This window comes from Equus asinus, chromosome 15 (assembly GCF_041296235.1).
Source record: "Equus asinus isolate D_3611 breed Donkey chromosome 15, EquAss-T2T_v2, whole genome shotgun sequence".
NCBI classification, from domain to species: domain Eukaryota; kingdom Metazoa; phylum Chordata; class Mammalia; order Perissodactyla; family Equidae; genus Equus; species Equus asinus.
Window position 1 is genome coordinate 40,632,275 of NC_091804.1, and position 27,185 is coordinate 40,659,459.

The window sequence follows — 27,185 nt, forward strand, 5'->3', positions numbered from 1 at the left end:
ACACTATGAAAGAGAAGAGAAGAGACGAATTCCTGTTTCAATAGCCCCACTTCACTCCCCAAATAAAGCTCAAAGCTGATAACTCACTAACCTCAAAGGGCCACCCCCAGAGGGACAGGCTCAGAGTCACTAATTCCAAAGAAATCAACTGAGTTACAGGCTGATGAAGCAACTGAATAAACACAATGTTTACTATTTAATAGTAACACCTTCCAGCATGACAAAGGCAACAAGTTGCAATTCCTTGAAACTGAACCGCATACAACCCAGGGCTTCTCAGCTTGGGCCACTGTGTCCACCCTCTGGCAGTGCCTGGAGAGATTTTTGGTCATCACAACTGGGGGTGGGAGAGTGCTACTGGCATCCAGATGGTAGATGGCAAGGATGCTGCTAAACACCCTAGAATGCACAGGACAGCCTCACAACAAAGAGGCATCCAGCCCAGGATGTCAATATGCCGAGGGTGAGAACTGTGACAGAGAGCCAATAACACTGTGTAATCCCAGGACAGGACTAAGGGGAGGCGGGGAGGCGGGGGTGGGGGGGGGGAGAAGCTGTGCTAGTGCAGGTGGGACCCCGTCAATTTAAAATTTGAGTATTGTTTTCATCATGGGTTTTTGCATTAATCTTGAGTTTTTTAAATATTGCATTACAATATGACTTATCTTGATTACTGCATGTTTTTGGCATCTCATTAAATTTTGCTCCCTAAGCATACACCTCACTCTCCTTACCTTAGTCCTGGCCCTGTAACAAAATCGTTAAAAATGGTCATAATCATTGAAAGGAGTGAAAAAAAGGAAGCTGGATAATGTTATTTTAACAGTGGTTCTTAAGCAGAAATGCTTCTCAGAATAACCAATAAAGACTTTAAGAAATATTTACATAAGCTTGGGCCCCCCACACCTGAAGAATGCAAATAGGGCCCAGACATATATATGTATCTATTTTAAAACTTTACACACAATTCTGATGCTCAACTTTAGATAAAAAGAAATACGAAAATATGATGCCTTCTCCTAGAAAAAAGAAACACACACACACACAGAGAAACAAAGAACACCTCTCTCCACACACACAAATGCAGAACAGGAGTTTGGCGTTTTATACGCCCAAGTGTTAAAAGTGCTTATCTCTGAGTGATGTGAATACAGGTGATTTCAATGTTTTTTCCTTCTACTTATCTATATTATTTATCTTTTTCTGCATCAAAAGAAATGTATCCTGGGGTGGCCCCGTAGCCTAGTGCTTAAGTTCAGTGCACTCTACTTCAGCAGCCTGGGTTCAGTTCCCGGGCACCGACCTACACCACTTGTCAGTGGCCACGCTGTGGCAGTGACCCATATAGAAAACAAAAGAAGACTGGCACAGATGTTAGCTCAGGGCCAACCTTCCTCAGAAAAAAATAATGTATCCCAAAGAAGTATTAGAGATTTTTTAAATGAGTAAAACACAAGGTGAGCTCTGTGTCCCAGAGAAAAATACGCAGATAAAAATTCTTCCTTGAGAAAACATAAATTTAACCTTATCTAGGTTTCCTATGGATGCAGAAATCGAGAAGAATACTGTCAGGAATGCAATAAGTATTGACCAACTGCATGCGTCAAGTGCATATACGTCTGGTGCAGGAAAACAAATCACACACACACATTCACCAACATATTCATTAAAAAGAAAAAGTAAAGCTCAGTAAATTCTAACAACAAATCCTAAAATGCTATCAGAGACAAAATATCAAGTGAAAAATGAGAATGCCCAGATCAAAATGTATGGAATAAAACCAATTATGTTTTTTGGAAAATATGAATTTACATGTACAAAACAGCCTGGAACAACACAGAGAAGCGTTGGTCTTGGTCTTCTCTGGAGCAGGACATCATGAGGCTCCCATTTCCCAAAGTCATTCACCTGTTTTTCAGACGCATATGTTAACAAGAGTTAAACAAAGACATTCCCACTTCCTGGGCGAAGTCAAATAAAACAGACCACTACATGCTCCATGTAATGTAGACCAGTTGCCTCAAAATATTTTGAGTACATAACACATTAGGAAAAAATTCTTGAGTACTCTCCAGATATGGACATTTAACTTTGTGTAAATACTGTATTATGCACTATGAAACAAAAAAATGAAATTCTAAAAAGATAAAAATGAAAAACAGCATTTTCACAGAATTAGCTAACATCTCAAAAGAACCATATATACTCAGGGTACGGGGCCCCAAGAATTACAGATGTAAAATTACACTTCACATTGTCGTATCTGTTCTTCAGTCACAAAGGGGAACGAAGAGCTGATGCACCCCACAACCTGGGAGACCCCTGAAGACACGATGCTAAGAGAAATCAGCAGGTACGAGAGGCACTGAATGATTCCACTTGCATGAAATGTCCAGGACAGGCAGATGCATGGACAGAAAGCAGACTGCTGGTCGCCAGGGGCTGAGGGAGTGAGGAGCACGGACGGGCATCTAAGAGATACGGGGCTTCTTTGTGGGGTGATCAATAGATTCTGAAATTAGATAGTAGTCACAGTTGCACAACGCTGAGGATACACTAAAAAACACTAAGTTGTACACGCTAAAGCGTAAATTTTATGGTTTGTGAGCTGTATCTCAATTTTGCTTTAAAGGTACCAATGAGTAAATAAATAAGCCAAAGGAGAAATGACCACCCTCCTGAGCTAGTCATGGTTTACTCTCATAACGTGCTGCCATTCTCTTGTGGTTCACTCGGGCTTGTGTTGATCCAGAGTTTCTCTGCAGGAATCTTTTAAAGCCACCTGCCCTCTTTATGAGGCTCACTTAGTTAAATAACATCCCTGAAACCAGGCCCCTGGACCCTCACAAACTGCAATCGACCTTTCAACGTGCTGAAAGGAAACAATTGTAGATTCTGACTCAGTCTCCAGGACACCTCGAGGACCGTTCCTGACGAATGTGCGTCTGATAAATGGAGTGAGCATCCCTGGGTCAGTCTGGATATTATGAGTAAGGTTTAAACTCTGCTTTAATCTTGAAGATGAGAATGAAATGTGAATGGAAGCTCTAATCTTTTATTCCTGCATCTCAACGGGTCATCCTGCAAACTCTGCTTTGGCGTCCACAGATTCAGACACTGATGGCCTGAAACATAAGGGTGAACCTCAGCTCCAGGGGAGCTCTTCTCAAACCCGGCTGCACTTTGGAATCAGCTGGTTCACCTGCTGTAACTGTAGGTCTGAGCACAACTCCTGGAGATTCTGACGCTGTCCCGAGTGATCTGACCCAGGAGTCCCAAATACTGTACTTCACCAAACACTGTTATAAAATTCTATAAACTCTCACGGTCAGGCGAATGACTTTAATGGGCTCGGGGGAATCTTTCTGGGGTGGTGGATATAGTCTAAGCCCAAGATTGGATTCTGGTGATGGTTCCACAACTCTGTAAATTTACTAAAAAATCACCGAATTGTACACTTAACAAGGCTGGATCTCATGGTATGCAAATTAGACCTCAATAAAGCTGTTAAGAAACATGGGAAAGTCTTCATATATCTCATCACAAAAGTATTCGCGTGTTTACCGGATGATTTCTACGTGTCGCGAGAGAAGGAGGCACACGGTCTCGCTGGGATGGGTGTGTACTACAATTCCGGGCTCTCCCCAGCCTCGAGATGCCCTAACCCCATAACACTCAGCTATTTTAAACCCAAGGCCAGGATGGGCAAATCCATTTACAAGCTTCCGCTACAAAGAGTTATGAGTTAGAGCTCATGGTGAGAAATGCCGTTTTCTGACTTTTAACATTTTACAAAGAGTGTTATCTGTGCTAAACCAAAAATGGACCGTAAAAGCTGAACTGCGCAAATATCCTGAGATGGTACGGCTTCTGTAAATACCACAAGCTCTTAAAAATACCACCAAAATGGGCACGGGTGTGTCTCCTGCCGGGGCACACAGCACGGCTGTGAAGCTGTCTAATATAATCATCCACAGGCCAGCTCTGCTGGGAAAGGGCTGAGAGAGAGCAGTGTTCAGCCAGGTGCTGACAAGCATGACAGTCCACACAGCGAAGCCCTGGGAGGAGCCGGAAGGCACGTGGGTTGATGCTTCAGAGGGAAGAGTCTGTCCCAAGACACAGACATGAGGCAGCTCGCCCTGCCCTAAATGCTTAAGGCGACGGCGTAACCAGGGTTAGCAGGGGAGAGAGGGTGAACAGCAGAGTGGAGTGGGAGGGGACACAGGTCGCAGCTGGACCACGCCAGAAGTCTCAGACCCCAAGAGGGAGGTGACAGTACAAGGGCGATCCTGTGCTCCTGGAAAGGGAGCAAGAAGAGAGGCAGAGAAATTGTGATGGGGGGTCACTGTAGACAGCCAGGCAAGGGAGAGTGCAGTTTCTGCCTAGTGAGTGACAGGGATGAAGACAGAGGGCTGAGAAGGTGATCTGGTGGGAGCAGACGGGTGACTGAAGGAAGGTGGTGATGGAGAAGGAAGCAGGGGCATTTCCCAAATCCTTGGATGGAGCCAATGGGGAAAGTCGAGGTGGCACTCACTAAGACAAGGACCTCTGGAAGAAAGCAGGTGTAGGGGATGAGGGAAGAACGTTGGGATCATGGGTGTACCATCCTCACGCTCCACAAGCAGCGACATCAGGGATGCAGGCGCATTCTGGTCTAAAGCTCCAGGTCAGGGTGCAGACAGATGTGGGAGCCATCAGCACGTACAGGGTGATGGGAGCTGGGGGAGGAGGGGACCACCCAGAGAGTGACCTATGGGGCCCAGTACAGAGCCCTGGAGACACCAACATCACATCACCACACAGAGGAAGATGGGTCAGAGACAGGGAGAGGAACGGGGCTGACTGGCTCTTCCGCCCTCTCCAAAGAAATCCTCATGATTTTTTAATAGTCTGAAAAATACATCTTTGGAAAAGATCTACGGATCCACTTGGAGACAAGCCAAAATACCTGCACAGGGAGCCTAGAACTGCAAGTGTTTCATGGCTGGTTGTAGATATGACATCAGATGGATCAAATGAACTGTTCTCCACTCAAAATCCCCTCCCACCTCCACGCTCCACCCCCTGCTCTGCTGGTTTCAGGAGATACCCCGGGAATCCAGATGTGCGAGTGTTCCAGGCAGTGAAATGTCAAATATGACTGTGTCACGAAGTGTTCAAGGATTCCACCTTTAACCTTTATCCAGAAATACTTCCTTCACATTTTTAACTGGCTTTCTGACCATGGAATTATTACCTATTTTAACAAATTTAAGCAAAAGATGGCCTCTCTATTCTCTTGTCTCCAAACTAGTGCCACAGCATGCAGCTGGTCTAATGTCGTCCGTCTTAGCCTTGGATGTGCCTGGGAATCATCAAGGGCTGTGTCTGTCTGTCTGCTTCTAAAGCACAGAGCCCAGCCTCTTGGCTCATCTCAATGACTCCGAATCTCTAGGCCCAAGTCAATGTCTTTTGTTTCATTGTTGTTCTGTTTTGTTTTTAAAACATCACCAGTCACTCTGATGAGCAGCTGAGGCGGCACTCCACTGGTCTAACTTTTTGGGAATATGAGGACACTTAGTTGTCATATCTTTCTCCAAAAAATGACTGGTTTTGAAAAACTTTGTAGGAAAAACAAATGTGGGAGCACTTAAGTTGTAAGTCACTTCTGATCAATTAATTTCTTTCACGATTGCTGAGATGAACATAGACGAGAAACCAAAGCTCATCAGTAATGTCATGATGATTTCACAAGCAGACCATTAATTATTGCTACTTCGGCTCATAACCAGGGAAAAGGGAAAAATAAACGCTCATAAACTTGAAGTGAAACCAACCCCAGCAGGTTCTCAAATATCTTTCTGGCACCCATGATGGGGCAAACAATTTTCTCGTAGGTTTTACCCAATGTCCACAAGCAGCTCAGTAGAGCAGGTTAACCCTCTACTGAGGGGGCTAAGGAAGATGGGAAAAACCTCAACCGTAGTTTTACTCAATATGTCCAGGATTCGTGGTTGCCACGGGTTTGGAAGGGGAGGCAGGTGGGAGAAATGGGGAGTGACTGCTAACGGGTATAGGCTTGCTTTTTGGGGTGATGAAGATAAAATTGACTGTGATGATGGTTACACAACTCTGTGAATATACTAAAAACCGTTGAATTGTATACTTTAAACGGGTGAGTCATGTGGTATTATGAATCATATCTCAGTAATCTTTGTTAGCACCATCAAGTGGATTCTGCCTCCCAGTGCCCCTGCGGACAGCAGAGCCCAGCCCTGCCCACTCTGTGCTCCATCCTCTCATCTTCCGGCGCTCTATCAGACAATGCTCCGCGGCTATTCACAGGGTTTTCATGGCCAATTTTTTCAGAAGTGGGTGGCCAGGTTCTTCTTCCTAGTCTGTGTTAGTCTGGAAGCTCCACTGAAACCTGTCCACCATGGGTGGTGACCCTGCAGGTATTTGAAACACCAGTGGCATATCTTTCAGCATCACAGCAACACGCAGCCGCCACAGTGTGATAACCAACGGACGGGTGGTGTGGTTCCATTACAGGGAACCAAACCCGGGCCTCAGTGATGAGAGCACCAACTCTTAACCACTAGACCACCAGAGCTGGCGACATCTCAATGCGGGTGTTAACAAACGTTAAGAGAACTGTTTGAGATATTGAAACAGAAAGCTTTACCTGGGTGTAAATACTAAATATGTGGCTTTGAACTTCATCCATTGAGTCAAGACCATAGGCCACCGTGCCTAGATGGAGCCGTTTGAAAACCATCTCATTCTGGGTAAGAGTTCCTGAAACAGAAGACAGAGGAGTAACTGTGCCTACATCCTGGAGCTTGAACAGTACTGACAGCTTTTATTTCTTGAGAATTTACTAAATGAAGTGCACAGGTTTCAGCACGGCCCCTGCCGGAACAGACATCTCTGGTATTGTCTTGGCCCAGAATCCAATTCCCTTTCTTTTGAAAATGGCATCCTAGGCTTCCATAAGGAAATTACGGCCTCATTCCCTGGGATGGTCCAGAGGGAGTGTCAATCACAGATGGATGGACGATGAGTAGAGTCAAGTCACCCCAGTGACACAGCCCTACAGAGACCATCTCCGGGGTCCTGATGCTGACATATCTAGAACTTCCCTGGTTTCTCTCCTTCCTGAAACCTAGTTATCCTCTGATTTAGCAAGCTAGCCCGGATCCCTGCAACAGATTCCCTTTTATCCCATGGTCACTAAACGGTAGAGACGAAGCCTGAACCCAGGTCTCTCCACACCCGATGCTCAGCCACCGTGACAGTCTCCTAACTTGACAGACATTAAACTGTGAAGGATTTTGGGGGACAATTACGCAGTCAGGACTTGAAGCCAGACCTCCTGAGCTCAAAGCCTGCTTCTGCCACCATGTGCTTCTGACAGTCAGATAACCTCTCTGTGCCTCATTCCCTCATCTGTAAAACGGGGATAAAAGTACCACCCAACTCACAAGGGGAGGGTGAGGGCTGACTGAGTGACTGTCCACGCACACGCAGAACAGGACTCTGCACATAACCAGGACTGTGTAAGGCTTTGCTGCTACCATCATCACCACCACAACCAGATAACCACTCTTTACTAAAGGGTAAAGAAAACAGAAGAGCAGCACACATCTCTAACACCTCCAGAAGGAGGGCTCCTTCTCTCACCTGACTCCTGTGAGGGCCCAGGACACTCACCTGTCTTGTCTGTGAGTAAGTAAGAGATCCTCCCCAGCTGCTCGGGAATCGTGCTGGAACGAACCACGGTGCCGGGGACCTTGGCGTCCCTGCGGATCACCCAGCTGTACACGATCTTGCCCATGTCCAGGTTCACCCGCAAACTAGTCAGGAGACCAGAGCGCCAGGTTAGCAGGATACGCACAAGGCTGCCTGTGTCTCTTTTTCTGAACAACAAGGACTCTCAATACACGTCAGTGGTGCCGTAACATCTGGAATCAGTCCCTCCAGAAGCACACAGCTGGGGCTGAGTCCACAGATTCAACAAGAGTCAAACAACTCGCTCAACAAATCATTATGTTCATAAAGCTGTTCTGTTACGGACCGAGATCACTTAAAATACTGAAAGGGTAGTTGTTCTAGTCTTATTTTTTTTTAAATTACTGGTCCTCGGAGCTAACATATTTTTGATACTACATTCATTTTTTAAATTGTGGTAAAACATACATAACATAAAACTTACCATTTAAACCATTTTAAGTGGACGGCTCAGCGGCAATAAGTACATTCACACGGCCGTGCAACCGTCTCCAGAACTCTTCATCGTGTAAAACTGAAACTCTGACCCAGTGAACAACACCTCTCTTCTCCCCTCTTCCCTCAGCCCCTGGCAGCCCCCATTCTGCTCTGTGTGTCCACGAATCTGACTGCTCCAGACACCGCGTACTGTGGAGCCAGACACGCCTCGTCCTTCTGTGACTGGCGTATTTCACGTAGCATAACGTCTGCCAGGTTCATCCGTGTTGTAGCCCATGTCAGAATTTCCTCCCTTTTTAAGGCTAATATCCCATGGTACATATTCAACTCATTTTAAAATATTATTTTATTGCAAAAATAAAATCTTCAAATTCACTCATAATCCTATAAACTAATCAAATTATCTACTATTTTACTGGTGAGCCCTGGGCCATAGGGAGATTCAATTCATTAACTGTCAATCATATTGGAGAAAGAACTTTAAAGTTTACAATTTCACTTAACGTTACACCACAGACACTTCTTTGCTAGCAATAAAGCAGACATCTATTCTTTGAAACCATCACGCGGAGAGCAGCGGCTAGGGTTCAATGCCCCGGTGCTAAGTCAGGGTGTTACGCCAAAACCACAGGCTCTGTCCCCAGAAAAAGACCCATTCTAGCTGGGATGACATAAACACACAAAAGAGCAAGATAAAATATAAGACAACATATTGAGTGTAAGATAGAGATTATAAGCACTGAAAGTTTCCGGAAAAAAGATACGGTTTATTTTTAATAATTATTTTCTGACCATTTATTATGGGGAAAAAGTAGAAATAAGTATCCAACAATATGGGACTAAATAAATTATTAAACAGAATATATTCTAGAGCACTTCTAATAAATGATAGAGTGCAAGTATATTTGATGTAAAAAGTCATTTGCGGGACCTGCCCGGTGGTACAGCTAAGTGCACACGTTCCGCTTTGGCGGCCTGGGGTCTGCCGGTTCGGATTCCGGGTGTGGACATGGCACTGCTCATTACCACGCCATGGTAGGTGTCCCACATATAAAGTAGAGAAAGATGGGCACGGATGTTGGCTCAGGGCTAGTCTGCCTCAGCAAAAAGAGGAGGATTGGCAGATGTTAGCTCAGGACTGATCTTCCTCAAAAAAAAAAAAAAAAAGTTATTTGCAACACATTGCTCTGTTAAAAAAAGCAGGGATAAATTTTTATGTAGAGCAGAATCTCCTTTTTCTAAAATAGAAAACAGTCTAGAAAAACATATATTCCAAAACGTTAACAGCAATTATCACTTAGTTGTGAGATTAGAGGTGATTTTTATTTTATTCTTTCGCTACTGTGAATCCTTGTTTTTTCTGACTATAATAATCTGTGGCTTATATTATTTTTTGAAACCATTTACTCAGCCTCCAAATGAGGAAGGCCAACAATTGACATACGTCACCAAGCTTCCATTCTAATCAATCACAATATTATTTCCCTTTGAGCCCAGACTCAGGCTCAGAATCCTTCTCAACACAGCACTCCCAATAGCAACTACCAACCTCTTGGAGCAGACAGATGAGACGAACTCTAAATGGCATCCTTAGACTGGGTAGGGTAAGGCAAGATCTTTTGAGCAGAAAGTAATTCAAGAAAGGATGGTTCGGGGCCTGGCCCGGTGGTGCAGTGGTTAAGTTTGCATGCTCTGCTTCGGCGGCCCAGGGTTCATGGGTTTGGATCCTGGGTGTGGACCTAGCACAGCTCATCAAGCCATGCTGTGGTGGCATCCCACATACAAAACAGAGTAGAGGAAGACTGGCACAGATGTTGGCTCAGGGACAATCTTCCTCACCAAAAAAAGGAAAGAAGAAGAAAAGAAAAGAAAGGATGGTTCATGGAGGAATGTGCCCTCCCAACACTAGAGGCACAGAGCATGGCTCACATTCCTGATCCTGACTGTTCTTGGTCATCACTCTACAAAGGGACCAGCTGGTAAAGAGAAGAAAGTGTCATGGCACCCAAACACAAGCTCGCTCTCTGCTTACCTGATAGGAATGATGTTGGAAAACAAGAGGAGGAAGCGGATGATCTGCAGGTACCAACGACCGGCAAAGTGCTGAAGGGCAACCATGACCAGCGACACCACCACCAGAGCGCCAAAGAGGATCTTTGTGAGGCAGTTCACTTCCAGGTCAAACAGGCCAATCTGTAGGACAAGGCACAAGGGGAGCCTACGATTGGTTGGTGCAACCCATGGCCCACCAAGAGAACTGGTGCCCGTGAACCCATGAACATGTCCACCAGGCTGAGACAGTGGGACCCATCGGTCCCCACAGCTCTGGTTGAGAACATTGGGCTCCACGGGCTGGAGCTCCTACCAGACACCCAAGGGGCCTCAGAGAATTCTGATTTCAATTTTTTTCAATGACTTAATATTTAGATTTGAAAATATATAAGCAGGTTACTGCCGCATTTGATGGTGCTGTGGCCTCTAACATCCTACACAGTGGCCTGTAAAAGGACTCAGTCCTACACTCTTAGCACCATACCACACACTAATTCAGTACTGCCTAAAGGTCAGGGTACACACCACTGGTGGCACCTGATTTTTAGGTAGTGAATTAATGAACATTATTATTTTAATAATTATACATTGATTTTAATGTATATTCAAAAAAAAATGTAACTGGCACAGGAAGCCCATAACTTCACAAAAGCATGGCCCGGGATAAGGCTAAAACATCAAATAAACGACATTATAGTTGCAGTGATGGCTGTAATGGAGGGGTGAAAACGACCGGAGTTTGGGAACCCCAGCATTCGTTCATAGTATTGACGGAGGAAATCAGTCTGCAATATTCTGACTCAAAACCGGGAGGAGGGGTGCAGCTGGGAGGGAGGGTCATGGTTGAAACGAGCAAGAGCGGGGCAGTAGGCAGACGGCAGATCCCACCGTGTACACGGTGCCCCGGCCAGGTGCTCAGTGGGGGTGTGAATCCAGGTCTGCCGTCCTGTCTGCAGCCCGGGCAGAGCTCAGCGCTTCCGAGGCCACTTCTCATCCGTAAGCTGAGGCTACAGAAGCCCCTGTGCTCACCAGCTGGTGCAAGGATTACCTGAGACGCACGTGAAGGACGCAGCACAAGACACGTCAAAGAGAAAGTGCTCGACAGTTTAACCTAAAAGCTTTTAAAATTTTATGTATTCATATACATACTCTTGTATTATATATGTGTATACACATGTGTATACAGCTGCATATGGATTTACCTACACACACACACGACCTTTTCATGAATGTATATGTGTAAGTCTGTATAAATGAAATAACACTGTTAAGTGTTCCTGTTTTTAAATCTGGCTCTTCACGCCATCAACAGCAACCATCAAAATACATGAGGGCAGAAAGTTCCGACAAGGAAACGCGTCCTGTGACCGCGTACACACCTTGCTTCGAGGATTCGAGGTGTTCATGACGCTCCGGAGTTCTCTGCCGGTGTACAGAACAACACCCACAACGGTACCTGAAAGGAGAAAAACAACGCACAGAAATGTTAACACCGACAGGCGGGCCTACAGACAGAGAGTCTGACCCCCAGAGGATGTCCTCTAAACCCAGCACCCACACCGGGAGAGGGTCAGGAGCGTGCGCCGGGGTCACCCGATGATCCATGGCTACACTGACCGGCATGGTCGCTACCAGCCCCCTGCCGCTACCGAAATTTAAAGTCAATGAAAATTAAATCAAATACAGTTCCCCATTTCACTAGCCACGTTTCCAGTGTTCAGTAGCCACCTAGGGCTAGTGGCTGCCATGTGGGACAGCAAAGACACACAGCATGCCCACAGTTGCTGGAAGTTCCCCAGGTCGGGGCCGGTCTGTGGGATCCAGCGGTCTCAGACAGCAGGGGTGGGGGAGCGCCTAGGACATTCCTACTTTCATAAGCTGTTATGGAAATTTGGGAACACGCTCTTCTTCTCAGAGCACTAATAAGCACTCTGCACCTGCTGAGCCTGGCTCCTTTCAGATTCTGTGTCTAACTGGAACATGTGGGGGATGTCTGTCCACACGACAATTCTTTCCTAAAAACTTTCCTGTCTCCCTCCCACGTCCCACACAATACTGAAAGCCCTCCATCCTTCTACAAGTAAAAAATATACAGAAGAGACACAAATGGCCAGCTAACATTAGAAAAGATGCTCAACCCAGTGAACAATCCAAGAAATGCCAAATAAACCACTGTCATCCCCATCACAGTAACAACCATTCAGAAAGACCGATAACATGTGAGCCAAGGGGTGGGGAAACGGACCCTGTCACGCACGCTGCAGGCCGGAGCATAAATTGGAATCTACTTGGAGAGAAAATTGGCGATATCTATCAAAAATTTACCTTCGCCTCCTCTTTTCAGTGTGTGCCAAGAAAACACTCAACACGGTGGGGAAGACAGAATAGTCAAGAAGAAAAGCAAGAAACACAGTCTCCGGAGGGTGGTAGGAGGCACTGGGATGAGAACGAGCAGGGGACAGCTGGCAGAGGCGGCAGCTGCGGGGGACTGGGCGGCAGAGGAGAGGCTCTGAGTGGAGGACGTCAGGGATGACAGCTGAAACATGAGAAGGCGCCACCCTCCAGCTCTCAGGGAGGACCCCAGGAAGACAGACAACCCGGCCTCCGCTGGAGAAAGAAAACCCCACATCTTCTCTTGGGCCGCGGTCTCGGGTACCACTGTCAGAGGGACATTCAAAGACACGAGGAGGTTCGAACACTTTTTGTGAAAGAAGCTCCCAGACTAGTGCTGGGGCTGGGGCTCCTGGACAGAGAGCCAGGGCGGGGGAGCCGCAGGCCCCAGATCAATGCCCAGGGCGTTCTCCAGCACAACGCCGGGCCCTTCCAGGGGCTCTCAGCAGATGGCAGGCCCGGGGAGCGCTCGCTCCTCAGCAGATGGCAGGCCCCTGTTGACCACAGGCCTGTCACCACAGCAGATGGTCAGGCAGTGGGAGCGGAGCCCAGGCCGAGCAAGGGGTGGCCACACGGCCACTGCACTTGCTCCCGCACAGGTGTGGCTCGGTCTTAATCCCCGATGCCCAAGGTTCAAGAGGACCCTAATCACAAGGGCCCCAATGGGGGTTCCCCGACTGGTGCCGGTCAACCTTGAACACCCCCGGAAACAGCCTTCCCCCAACATCTCCCAGCGCTCAAGACCAGAACCGTCCCCAAGAGATGCGAATCCCAGCGTCAGTCCCCAGAGAGAAGGCACAGGCCGGCAGCCCACGAGGTGTGCTGATTCGACCTGCACACCACTTTAGAAGTTTTGAATTAGTTGCCAACTTTTAAATATAGAGCATTCATATAAAAACAAATTGAGATTTCTGGCTTTTCTTGGAAAATCAGAAGATGGGTTGATGCCAAGTCCCCGTTCCTCGCTGTGTATTCCAGCAGGTAGTGAGCACGGCCACTCTCTTTATTCAGGGTCATGCTCTCAGCTCATCACAGCCCCCACCCAGCCCAATCCACCCCTGTAAGACACCTGACAGAGCCTCTCCACCTCCCCGACCTCTGACCCCCACTTCCTATGCTGTCACCTCCGCCGTGCCCCCTTGCTCTCGCCTTTTCATCCACCCTCACCGCCTGCAGCCGCAGACCTGGAATCCTCTCCATTCTGCCGGCCAGGGGCTCCCACAAGCCAGGCTGTCATGATCAGGGGCTTCACGAGGTCCTTCCTAACTCTCCACAACAGAGGAGTCCCGGGATCAGACCTGCACTATGATGCCTTTGCTCCTTGACCACAACAAGATAAACACTTAACCCCGGAGACCGAGCGTTTGGAAACGTTTACAGCAATTAGACGCGGCTGCGATGTTCAAGCGTGTGATCACAGGACAAGTCCCACTGAAGAGGGCACAGACCAGCTGGGCATTATCTAACTCGTTTGGCAAGTGCACACGGTGTGACGTGCTTGCTGGTCATGCACAGCAGAGCCTCAGATCGATCTGCCATAGATTGGTGGGGAACGGGAGTAACAAACTGGTCCCTCGCCACCGAGAGTCCCGGAACATCCAGGCCACCCCTCTGCCCCGGGGCCCCCCCATCCCTTCCCTATCATCGCCCCAGTGACTCCTCAGCCTAGCGGCACTGTGTTGGGTTACCATGGCAACTGCATCCTCTACAAATTGATGCCAACCAATGTAGCTGGCCCCCCAGCACTGATTGGCAAGCTTTCTTATGTTTTAAACTTCCATCTGATAACACAGCAGAGTGACCAAGACACAAGAGTTAGATTCTAAAGGGAACATGGAAGCAAAATCTCATATGACTAAGACTACTCTTTTTTTTTTTTAAAGATTGGCACCTAGGCTAACAACTGTTGCCAATCTTCCTTTTTTTTTTAAGGATTGGCACCTGGGGTAACAACTGTTGCCAATCTTTTTTTTTTTTTTCTGCTTTATTTCCCAAACCCCCCCCCCACCCACCCAGTACATAGTTGTATATCTTAGTTGTGGGTCCTTCTAGTGGTGGGACGTGGGATGCCGCCTCAACGTGGCCTGACGAGCAATGCCATGTCCGTAGCAGTGGAGCGCGCGAACTTAACCACTCGGCCACAGAGCCAGCCCCCTAAGATTACTCTTGACGGCTGTTACTGGAGTTGAGCACCAGAAGGAAACGGTTTGCATTTAACTCCAAGTTTCCGTTAGAACCCAAGTGCAGTCAGATGTCTACTCAGTGAGGAGCAGAGGAAAGCGAGGCCAGCTGAGGAGGTGGTAAGTGCCCAGCTCCTCAGACTCGCTCTAACACACACCCACTGAAGGGCATGGCAGGCAGGGTCACTGGGTCACGGGACTCACTGTTCTCGCTCTCTTCCCACATCACCAGCACAAACAGGGGGCTTCGGACAAGCGAAAAAATGCATGTTTAACTGCACAATGCATTTCCCATGAGCTGTTTGAATTTTCTACCCCATCTTCATTTTGCCTTCTACTCTCCTCCTCCCAGCAGATGACATCTCTGAGGCTGTGTGACCTTAGGCAAGTTGCTTAACCTCTCTGAGACCCAATTCTTCCTTCCATTAAATGTCCTTATTTAATGTTGTGAGACCAAAACAAGAAAATGGCAGCTAAACACTTTGTAAATAAAAAGTGCCTGATAAATAAAAGATTTATTATTGTTAATCTCTGAGATAAAGGCTGACAAGCCCTTTCAACCTCACTCCCTCCACCTCAGAATTCTCCATATTGTTATGGAAATCATTCTCCTTTTTACCTGTTTCAAAAGAAATTCATAGAAGCCTCTCTCATTTCCTCCCATCTCCTCTGTAACCTACATTAAATTTATAGTAAACTATAAATCCCACAAAAGTGCGGAGAAAGCATTTTCTGGCATATTACTGTAGCACTAGGAGCAATTAGCGTCTCTAGAGGGAGGTGCTCAACGAAGGTTTTCTGTATGGAGAGAAGGAAAGCAGGAAGGAGAAGAAAATCATAACCAGACATATGAGCACGTGTTTATTATTAAAATATTATTACAACAAGTGCCCAACCAAACAAATCGAGGCTGCCGGAAGTCAAGGGAGCAGGTACCCTGGGGGGGAGTGGGGGGGGTGACTGGAAGGGAGCTGAGCGGAGCGTCTGGGGGGCTGATAATACCCTGCTTCTTGATCTGGGTCTTGGCGCTATATTGAGGATGTGCGCACTTTTCTGTCTATGTGCCACCTCTCAATAAAAGGGAAGAAGAAAGGAGGAAAAGAAGACATGCCCTTCTGCGAGAAACGACTCGGACGCCGCTCACACCGCTGCCTGGTAAGGAGACGGGGACGCCACAGGCAGCCCTGAACTTCCACCCTGCCCCTGCCACATGCAACACGGCGGATTCCGACCCCACCTCGTTCCGACCTCCTTTAACATCTCTCTCCATTCCACCCGAAGGCACAGGATGTTCTCCACCTCACACTGTGCTTTCCCGTTTTACATCTCCATTCCCCATCAGGCCGTCCCTTTACACAGGGCCACCAACACACACTGGGCACAAGGGTCCCGAGCTTCGGTTTCAGCCAAGGAAAGACCCCTTGCTAGTTAGTTGTCCTCATTTCACTCCTTAAACCAAGATGGAGCACATATTTTAATATAAGACTATATAAACCCTCCAAGAAAACATCGGCGTATTTTTATAATTTTAGTAAAAGCAGGAAAGACGTTTCTCAACGTGTCACAAAAACCAGAAGCCACAAAGAAAAAAATCAATAGGTCTGACTACATAAAAATTTTAAACTTCTGTGCCAAAACATGAAGGAGATCAACTGGGAAACAGTAATTGCAATTAAGATCACAAACAGAAGGCTAATATTCTTATGATAGAAAGAGTTTTCAAAAATCATTTTTTTAATGAGCTCATCAACAGAAAAAACTGAGCACAGGGCATAAACTGGCAATTCACACATGTATTTAAAAATGCAAATGAACAGTACACATAAAGAAAGATGTTCAGCTTTGCAAATCATTTTTAAAAGGCAAATCAATATGTTAAATATTTATTCAACGTCTATCAGATGGGCAAAAATTAAAAGGTCAAACAGAACACAGTGTTAGCTCAGGTGCGTATAGTAAAGAAGCTTCTCAGGAGGGGGAATTAGCAGGGGGAGGTTTATCACACGAATCCAAATATAAAGCGTGTACACCCTTTGACCTAGTGATCCTGTTTCTACGAAAATGTTGATGACATAAACATTCAGAGATTCTACTGGAAAAAACAAACAAAGCTCATCACGCACAAAACAAAAGACAGACAACAAACTGTGAAAAAATATTTGTGACGTGACAGATGACAATTTGATACTATTTTTTCTATAAAGCATTCTGACCGATTAATAAGAAAAAGAAGAACCTAAATGGAAAGGAGACAGACCAAAATAGTAACAAATATATGTAGAAAGATGTTCACCTGTATTACAACAAAAGGAATGAAAATTACAACAACAAGATACCATCCATCACCCAAAAGACTGGAGAAGAATAAATGTAATATTTTTTAACTCCTGTATATCAAATACACCATAATTTTTTTTAAACCAGATGAGGTCTATGCAGCAGAAATGAGAAACTCTTACAAATGAGTACGAAAAAGCTAAGAACCACAACAGAAAAATGACTAAAGGTCACAAAAAGTAAGGGACAGAGGAAGAAACAAAACAGACATATGCAAAGATGGCCAACCTTCCAGATAGTCTAAGAAATACAAATGGAAACAAATTACTTATTTTTCAGTCAAGTTATTAAAGATTAAAAAGAATAATTAATGACTTGTTAGTAAATGACTCGAAAGTGGAGAAAAATTGGGGGGGGCGGGAATAACAGTTCAGCGGGATCTGGGTGGACAAGTGGCGGAAGGGGACAGAATGTGCAGGACCACTGCATGTCCGGGGGCCGTGGCCAGGCAGGAGGCAGTGGCTCTGCAGAAGCTTAAGGACCAACCGCTCACTTCTTCAGTCGTCAGGCGAACTGAGAGACATTCCAGATCATGCTGCAAATACAGGCAGGCTGAGGGAAAACAGGGCAAGAACCTCAAGGCAGAGCTAATCGCCGTCCATTTCCATTAGGTGGGTCTGAGGATGGTGACCACGGCAGCTGTGTGTAGTCTGCGTCCCCTCCCTGGTCATGGAGCATCCTGAGTGAGCATCTCTTGGACTAAAGAGCCACCGCACCAAGCAGGGGAAAATGGGTTGGTGGGAGGGAGATATGACTGAAAAGGGAAAAACATTCATTCTTCCAATAGTAAAGGCAGCAAGTTGCCAGGAGTGGAACTGTGCGTTAAAAATAGGATGTGTTATTACCTATGTAAGAAAACAGGAGCAGCTGCACAATGAGCTCTGTAAATTTGCTTTTGGAGTAAAGTGCCTGGGTTCTAGGCCCAGCTTTGCCTTTCAACTGCTGTGTGACCTTGGGCGAGTTACTTAACCTCACGGAGCCTCGGTTTCCTCATCTGCAGAGTGCGGATAATACCAGCACCCTCCTCGTGGGACCATCGGGAGGGTTAAGTGACAGGCGCAGTGCACAGGTGGGCGGCACCCCACTGACACCAACCAGCGCTCCCGCTCCCTGTCACCCCACTGTTCAAAACCAAAAGACACCACTTTCTACATCATCTTGGAGTTTTAAACAGCAAGGCTCCAACTCAGGCCTGTGGCCCTTTCCTGCGCTCTGGGGCCCCTGCACCGGCAGGACTATTCAGAGCCCTTGTGGACACAACTCGTGGCCAGAACATCCAGACTGACCCAATCTCTGGGACAGATTAGGACGTCAATCTGAAGTGGCAATTAAGGGTCATTCCCAGAGTGGACGCTGCAGGAAAGTCCACAGGCCAGAGCGGCGTCTCTTCTAGACGTCTGGAAGCGTCCGAGGGTCAATGGGACGTCAGCTCAATTCCCTGGGGGTGCAGGAACAAGTGGAAAACGTCACGGGACTGGCAACCGATTTTCCCAACTGACACATGATTATTCTAATTACACAGAAGGATTGTCTTTCCTTTCCAAATTGCTAACATACCCCTCAGAAAGGGCGCCCTACCTGAAGCGATGACAGTGCCGGCCCACAGCGCGTTCTCGATGCTCAAGCTCTCGCTGATCGGAGGGTCACTGTCCTCCTGGAACACATCAAACGGACACACGTTCATCTACCAAGGTCTGGGCAGAATCCACAGGCCGCTTCCAGCCTGCTCCTCTCAAGACAGGGAGAGAGGATGACCAGCCTTTGGAAGCCCACAGCTCGGCCAGGAGCCAAAGACGAAGCTCATAAAACTATTATCTTTGGAGTTTTCATCCCCAGGGAAATACTTGAAAAACCTGGTTCATGATTTAAGCAATGCAGGCCTCTAACACTGAAGAAATGGTGAGAACTAAGATGTGGGAATTCATCCATCAGGAAAACAGATTTTTGCTGGCCAGTCTTACGACGTATAGAAAGAGAATACGAACAATTTAATTTGGGTTCTATAAATCTATCAGCCCAGATTCCTAAAACAATTTAAATGCAAATTTAATTTCTATTTGGAAAGGTTTGGAAGTGGCTTAAAAATTCTAACAGAGGTGGACAGGACTTGTATGAGTAAGAGAGGAAATGAGCTCATCTGAGGGAGACAGAAAGAGCGCCTGCTCTCAGGCGTCACAGTCCACGGGGATTATAACAACGCTTGGCTCTGAGTTGTCGGGTAACTCAAGCTGCTCAGAGGCTGGAAGAAAACCCCAGTTGTGTTGACCTGACCGAGAAACACGATGCCAACCTTCAAGGTGGGGCCCTCGCAAGGGAACCTACCCCCTCCCTCCTGGGACAGAGCTCCTTCCTGACAGAGACTCGTCCATACTTCTTCTCAGGCCAGCATCGCTCACACACACTCTAAGACGGGATTCCAGGTTAAGCTGAGCTTACTCACTCTGGTAAAAGTCCCCACGAAGTTGTGAATGTCAATATTTGGCTCTTCTGCATAGACATACGATCGAATCTGAAGAAGATCCTGTGCGACAGAAGTAACATTTGGGAGTTACAACAAAGCCAGTGTATGATTAGAGAGATGGCAGGAGGCATCCACTGTTTTTCAAAAGCAACTGTATTTCCCAACAGAATCAACAGGCTCTCAAAATTATGGGGCAGGCGGAAAAAAGGCAAACTCTTCCAATAAGTTTAGGAATTGCTACATGCACTACCCCAAGACACGCTCAGAGACTCAACAGTGAAGACACTGCTCACCTGGCGTTTCCCACCCTGGGCGACAGAGCCCCTTCGGCTGCACTCTGGTTTACGAGATTTGTTTATGGCACTGAAAACACTCGCTCACTCGACAGAGAGCTATCGGGCACCTACTCAGTGCGAAGCCCTGGGGAGGGCACGGAGGGGAAAAAGAGAACAAGATCACCCCCAGTAGGATGGCTACTATCAAAAACCAGAAAACCCAAGTGTTGGTGAGGATGCAGAGAAGCTGGAACCCTTGTGCACTGTTGGTGGGAATGTCAAACGGTGTAGTGGCCGTGGAAAACAGTATGGTGGCTCCTCAAAAGAATTTAACATAGAACTACATGCGAACAGCAATCCCACTTGCTGGGAACTGAAAGCAAGGTCTCAAGGAGGTATCTGTACAGCCATGTTCATAGCAGCATCATTCACAACAGCCAACGGGTGGAAGCAACCCGAGTGTCTACGAATGGATGAAAGGATAAACAAAACGTGGTCTATCCGTACAAGAGAATACTACTCAGCCTTAAAAAGGAAGGAAATTCTGACTCCTACTACAACATGGATGAACCATGAAGATATGATGCTAATGAAATAAGCCGGTCACAAAAAGACAAATACTGTATGATTCTGCTTACACAAGGAACCTAATCAAACTCATAGAGACAGAAGAATGGTGGTGGCGAGGGGTGGGAGGGAGGAACGGGGAGCTGTCGTCAATGGGCATAGAGTTTCAGATTTGCACGATGAAGAGTTCTGGCGATGGATGGTGGCGATAGCTGCAGAGGAATGTGAAAGTAACACCCCTGAATTGACCACTTAAAAATGGTAAGACGGTAAATCATGTGTTACGTGTGTTTTACCACAATAAAAAAAAAATTGGGAAAAGCGCCCGGATCAGGTGGTCAGGCAAATTCGGGCCACGACCCTACTGTGCAAGAAGGGTCTGGAGTGAAGCAGAGGCCCCAGCCGCCCCTCAGGCAGGGCCCGGGCTCTCTGATAACCACCCAGGAGGCCGTGGACGCAGCTGTGCTCGCTCGGCAGCCTCTCTGCACCACAGGAAAAGGCCCAGAGACAAGCTCAAAGTGGAGAGGAGAAAATTTGCAGAACAATAAGTGCAGTACGACTCCATTGACGTGAAACCACATGCCACCGACAAGCTTGTAGCTGTCCGTGAAAACATGCAATTAGGGGGCCGGCCCCTTGGCCAAGTGGTTAAGTTCGCGCGCTCCTCTTCAGTGGCCCAGGGTTTCGCCCGTTCGGATCCCGGGCGCGGACATGGCACAGCTTGTCAGGCCACGCTGAGGTGGCGTCCCACATGCCACAACTAGAAGGACCCACAACTAAAAGTATGCAACTATGTACTGGGGCTTTCGGAGAAAAAAGCAAAAAGAAAATCTTAAAATGTGTGATGAAGAAGACCTGGGGAGGCCACTCCCGACTGTACGGGACCCCCTGGAGGAAGAAGGTAAGATGTGAGGCAAAAGCTATGAGCAACACTTTCCACTTTTTCCTCGAGAGCTTTCCATTCGATTTGGTTTTTTAAAAACAAGAACACATTCACCTAGTCCTCCGGTCATCTCTGCATCTAATTCTTTTCATCCGTAACTTCGTTAAAATGCTGCTCCCCACGCAGACCCCTCCTGCCCACTAAGGCTGAGAGTTCCTGACAACAGGGATGGTGGCACCTTATCTTTCTCTGGACCCCAGTCCAGGCCTGGACCAGCACACACCGGGACGCCAACTCTGTGCTGCGGACCAGGCAGGTGTCTCCACGATTCTGGGCTCTTCCGGACTGTCTCTTAAAGAGAGTCCTTCAAATCACGGGGAGGATCAGAACCTCTCCTTTGGAGAAATCTTGCCAAGAAGTAAAACACGTCACCCAGATAAAGTCAGAATGCCGGCGCCTTCTAAGGATTCCCAGGGGCTCCCGACCACAGCTAGAAACTCGCTGCTCTAGAATCCGGGTCCAGAAATTAATGACAGTCGTGCTATTGCACCTCGTACTGGCATGAAAAATTGTGAGTACCGTGGGCATGTTTCTTGTTACCTCCCCTGAGACTCAGAACTTTCTTCCGCCCACAGCTTCCTCCCAGAACGCAGTGAGGAGTGGCGTCAGCTGGCGTGACCACAAGCCCAGGAAAGGCTGACATGTTCCACTTAACCCTTTCAGACCACTGATGGGGTGGGTCAGTCTCTGGGCATTTAAATTACATTCTGTGATCGTGTAACCTAGCCCACAGGCCACAGCCAACCCACGAGGCTTGTGTTTCAATGTACTCTTTGGCTCTCTACCCTCCCCTTTCACTCCACAAATCATGGCATGAGCGACGTGAGGCTGGTGTGGAAATGTGGGGCCCTGGGGAGCTGTGAGTGCCTGTTTGTTCCAACTACTTAGAGCAGCCCCCTAGAGAGGGCCTGTGTGCTATTTCACTGCTCTCCATGCTGTTCCATGCACTGCTCTCCATGCTGTTCCATGCACTGGGTATACAGCAGTGAACACAATGGGCAGAACCCTGCTCTCAAAGATACTGCCTTGAAGTGAGTGGAGTGGAGATGCAAGGAGAGGGTGGTCAGAAAATGCCTCTCAGGTAAGGAGACCTGTGCACAAAATCCGAGAGAGGTAATGGGGATGCCCCGCCAGGCAGACACCGGGTACGACTGTTTCCGGTGCAGGAAATGGCAGGGGCAAATACCGGGAGGCAGAAGCACACTGACAGAGAGGCCAGTGTGGCTGGAGCCAGTGGGCAGAGGGGAGACGGCTAGAAGCCGAGGTCAGGGCCTTAGCAGAAGGACAGATCATACGGGGCTCGCGGATGACAGGAGGGTGGGAAGATCCGTTCTCAGTGAGATGAGAAGCCTGTGGAGGTTGAGCAGAGGAATGACAGGCTCTGGCTCGCATTAAATTTTATGCATGGTACCTAGTCAAGGTTTCTTAAGATTTGAGCTTCCCTCAAAAGAGCTCCACCTCTGCACGTCGGGGCTGCACTCCACGTGGCCACATTACTTGGAACCCACAAGTGCTCAAGGGTCCCCGGGACCCCATACCACCCCACAGCCCCGCCTCACACGTGACATCCATGTGTGGCCCCGGAGGGCATCTGAGTCCGAGAGCCCCGCCATGGCACAGCGCCACCTTGTGCTTCTGCAGCGACAGCTACTCACGGCGGCAGTGGGGAGCCTCTGCGTGCAGGCCACGGGCAGTCGCAGCTTCCAGTCTGTCTCCCCGTCCAGCTGATCCGTCCGCAGGAAGCAGGACCCTACGGAAGGAAGTTGGGCACCATCTCTTCACCTGCAATTCAAGAGTCCTTTCCCGGCAGCTCTGAGCAGTGCCCGCTCTGGTCTTTGCGAAAATAACCAATCAACGGCCAACAACCAAAAGGGAAAATAAAATACCCATTTCCCTCTTCCTCCGTAAGCTCTGGGGTCAGAAGACCTGGGTTCAAGTCCTCACTCCACCACTCACTCACAGCTGGGCTAGTTTCTTGACCTTGCTAAGCCTCGGTGTGTCCTGTCTGAAAAAGGGGGAGAAAGGCAGACCTCACAAGCTTGCTGTAAGGCTCCAGTGGGGTGACAGAACCCACACGGTGGCTGGCACGGGGGAACCAGCATTCAAGTCCGTTTCAGGCACCACTTACAAGCACCGAGGGCCTTATTGGGAACTAGAGCTCCTGGGTTGAAGTCCAGCTCCACCACTTACTAGCTGTGTGCCCTGAGGCAGTTACCTATCCTCTCTGAGCCTCGGTTTCCTCAAGAGTAAAAACGGAGATAGGAGCACCAAGCTCATGTTGTGAGGACTAAAGAGTTGATCCGCGCAAACGGCTCAGGACACGGGAAGTACTGCGTGTCCACTGCACATCTTACAGATGTCCATTTCAGACTGAGGCACAGGTCCCAGCACCGAGTCAGCTGTGTCATCAGACACAGACGTCCTAAGTTCACCAACACTGCAGTCAGGACTTCTGAGGACTCTAAGGAAGAACACTTCCGATCTTTTCTTGAAGAAAGAGAAAGCCTTTCAGAGACCCTGACCCTGACCAGGACCCAAGAACCAATCTGAGGACAAAGCTGCAGTTTTTAAAAGAAGACCATTTTAATCTAGCGCCTTTCACACCCTCTCCCAACTATTTAATATATTCTTCGTATAAAATTCCATCCATCCTTTTATTTGGTTCATGATAAAATAGGCTGCAGCAACCTCAAAGAAACATAAATGCAGATTTTTCAGAGGTTCAGAGATCTCTGATTGTGCCTGTCGGCTAGAGAAGAACAGCCTCACCTCCTCAAAACAACTGAAATAAAAAGCAAAAGGGAGATTTGAGTCAACTCACGGGCGGGAAGCCACCCCGAGAAACAAAAGCAAGGGGTAGAGCCTTGTAAGACACTCGAGTCGTCCCCTCAAGCCCGAATGGGCCATCGTGACAAGTATACTGACGGGTGCGGGCGGGCGTGGCCCCTCCGCTCCCGAGCAAGGGCCAGAGAGGCCAGCGACCTCCCTCCTCAGTTTCTCTACTGCCCCATCTCGTGACACATCGCCCAGCGTTTTCTCAGGAGAGAGAGGATTCCTGCTTGCTTCTGTTTGTCAGACACACTTCCTAGTCCCGCCCCCTCCTCACGTGGAGCTTTGCACAGCCCCTGTGCGACCCCCCCAGCTTTGACTCAGCATGCTCCCACCAACGGTATCTCTGGAGGGACCCAAATCTATTGACCTGCGAGCACCGAAAACATTGCTTTTTTAAAGACTGCTCTACGAAAAGAGAGGTTTTCACTTCGCCTCCACGGCTCCACAATGATCATCTACTTCTGTTACATTTTCAAATGATTATTTTGCCAAATTACCACTGAAAGGTTAATGGTTATTTTCAAAATTGGTCCCAGATGTTTACCGTTTTTTTCTGATGTCCTCAGGAAGATCATGTCAGCAGGGACCCGCTGATTCTGTGTTATGAAAAGAAAGACTGTTACTGTGAATGGCCATGTGTGGGGTTTCCATCCCCCGCCCCCTGGCTGGGGAGGGGAACAACCCAAACCCACGGCCTCTTTTAAGTTTCTGCCTTTGTCAAAGGCAGATTTGGGGATTTATTTTGTTTTGAATCTGCAAAATCTTGCACGCTGCTGTTACGTTCCTAATCCCCTACTGAAATCTTATCTGGAAGAGAGGGCATCTCGTTTTCTGGTGAATGCAATCATTACCTCCTGCAATTCCAGCCAGAGGAGCGGGGGCCCAAAAGCTGCCACCGCTGGCTCTCTTCCAGGCTGTCCGCTGCAACTAAAGATGCCCACACACCCCACTCACGCTTTCTGCTTCCACCAATTCTCCAGCTGGATGTCAGGTTTTGGGGGGATTTCAATAAGGAGGGCAAGAGTAAGAAGCAATAAAAGCCACTCTCCAAAAAAGAGGGAGCCAACAGCAGCCTTCATGTAATGACGAACAGCAAAGTGCGTCACAGCACATGGGGGTCTGTGTGGCCTCTGCACTGCCACCAGCACAGCTTCACCCTCCCTCAAATCAACTGTGGGTTCTCAGATTTAATCCTTTCAAAAGAGCACAGTTCCCTCCCTACAGAAACAAGATGCAACCCTTTTCTAATCAAATGTTATTCCAAGACTCTCCCGGGCCACCCTGAAGTCCAGAACCTTCCAAATACACCCAGTAACGAGAGACAGGAGGGTCTGCTGAAGAATCAAACGTGGTATTAACAGGGCTGTTTTTAAAAATGCATTTTTCTGGCCTTTTTACTGTTCTCATATTACACTTAACCCCTGCTCCCCATAAGATGATAGAAAAGCACAATGTTTCAGTCAAAAAATATAAGCTGAGATTGCTCAAAAGGTACATGAGAAATATTTTTACATGCCTATGTAGCAAGCAGACCTCCAGGAAAGACTTTAAGTTTAAAAAAAAAAAAAAGAACCCAAAACAACCAACACATCAAACAGGAAATCAAAATTTGTACTTGTGCTTGTAAGCAGGATTTCTGGTGAACCAGCGCGCATGAACCCTGAAAAAATATTGTGTGGGTGTGTCTCATGGGAAAGAGGTTTTTCTCCCCAGGCAAAGCTGTAGCGTAGAATACCGGAGAGCACACATTCAGTCAGTCTACAGGACACACAGATCACAGGTCAGGATCCGAGACGTGGTGGCGAGGCTTCCCCCTGACACACTCACACGGCGACCGGCACGTGATACAAGACCCGCTCACCTTCTCAACGATGATGAGATCGCCAACTTGGATGCTGGAGCTCTTCACCTTTACGGTTCCTGCAAAGAGATGGCCCAAGATGCATCACGTCTGAATCGTGTCAGTCCCGCACGTCTTTACAGCGTCTACAAGCCTGCCACGTCGACACAGAGCACCCAGAAGCATGTGCCCCATGCCCTGGCATCACCTCCTGCCTCTGAGAAAAGCCTTTCCTGCTGCAGAGTCCATTCCAGAAACTAAGCAACCCCACTTCTCACAGCACTGGAACAACCCACATCCCTCGAGTAAGACCTTCTCTCTCAACGGAGCCTTAGAAGCTTTTCTAAATCGGCACCGCTCTTCAGAGATTCATTCAGCCTCAAAAAAAATAAACAGAGAAGTGGGGAAGAAATTTAAGAGTTCGATCCATGGGGAGAAGGTCAATTCTGAATTTTCAACACCACCAAAAAGAAAGAAGCTAACCTAAAATGACTGATTCTTTTAAATTTGCAATTGTTCTAGAGTTGGTTTATATGATAATGGTCACACTGCACAACTCCTGCCGGATGCGCATCTGGCTGAACGACAACAGCCGGCATCAAACACTAACTCTGAGCTGAGCACTGGACAGACGCGGGCGCACTGACGCTTCAGCCCCTCCTCACGACAGTGGCAGAAGCAGCTCATACTGTCTCCAGTCTTCAGATGAGGAAAGGCGGCTCCGGGACTCTCCGTCCTCCCCCAGAGTCTCACTGTGGACGGGCCAGCCCCAGGACTCGCACCCCCACCTGACCCAGCGAGGGGGAAGAAACAGCGAGCTCACTTCAACTGGAAAAACAGTTACTGAGTCCTGTGAATTCACAGACGAAAGAGAACCCCCTGATCCAAAACACGCCTACAGTATCCGCAGAAGCCAACAAACCGGGCTAGAAGGGCCAAGACAGTCACTGGTTAGGTCCTGCGGGCCAAGAGGCAACACTCTCAATCCTCCCAACCACCGCTCCCCTAACAAGGCTAAGAGTCTTGTGTACATCTGTGCTTCACATTTTAAAATGTGCACCGGGCCATACCAAAAAAAAGCTGGTGGGCTGAATTTGGC

At 47.8% G+C, this 27,185-nt stretch overlaps 1 protein-coding gene across 3 annotated transcripts in view; it reads right to left on the bottom strand.

The window, feature by feature from the left end:
- The window catches only part of ATP9A (ATPase phospholipid transporting 9A (putative)), a 126,152-nt gene that overhangs the window by 52,467 nt on the left and 46,500 nt on the right, over positions 1-27,185 (bottom strand). For all 3 annotated transcript variants that reach the window (XM_044748742.2, XM_014832372.3, XM_070486138.1), the window contains exons 5-13: positions 26,108-26,166; positions 24,791-24,842; positions 23,070-23,164; positions 19,609-19,689; positions 18,747-18,822; positions 11,640-11,716; positions 10,241-10,401; positions 7,693-7,835; positions 6,665-6,777 (exon numbers count right to left, since the gene is read on the bottom strand). In XM_044748742.2, coding sequence (XP_044604677.2) covers positions 6,665-6,777; positions 7,693-7,835; positions 10,241-10,401; positions 11,640-11,716; positions 18,747-18,822; positions 19,609-19,689; positions 23,070-23,164; positions 24,791-24,842; positions 26,108-26,166 — 857 coding nt within the window. The remainder of the gene's footprint in view (positions 1-6,664; positions 6,778-7,692; positions 7,836-10,240; positions 10,402-11,639; positions 11,717-18,746; positions 18,823-19,608; positions 19,690-23,069; positions 23,165-24,790; positions 24,843-26,107; positions 26,167-27,185) is intronic.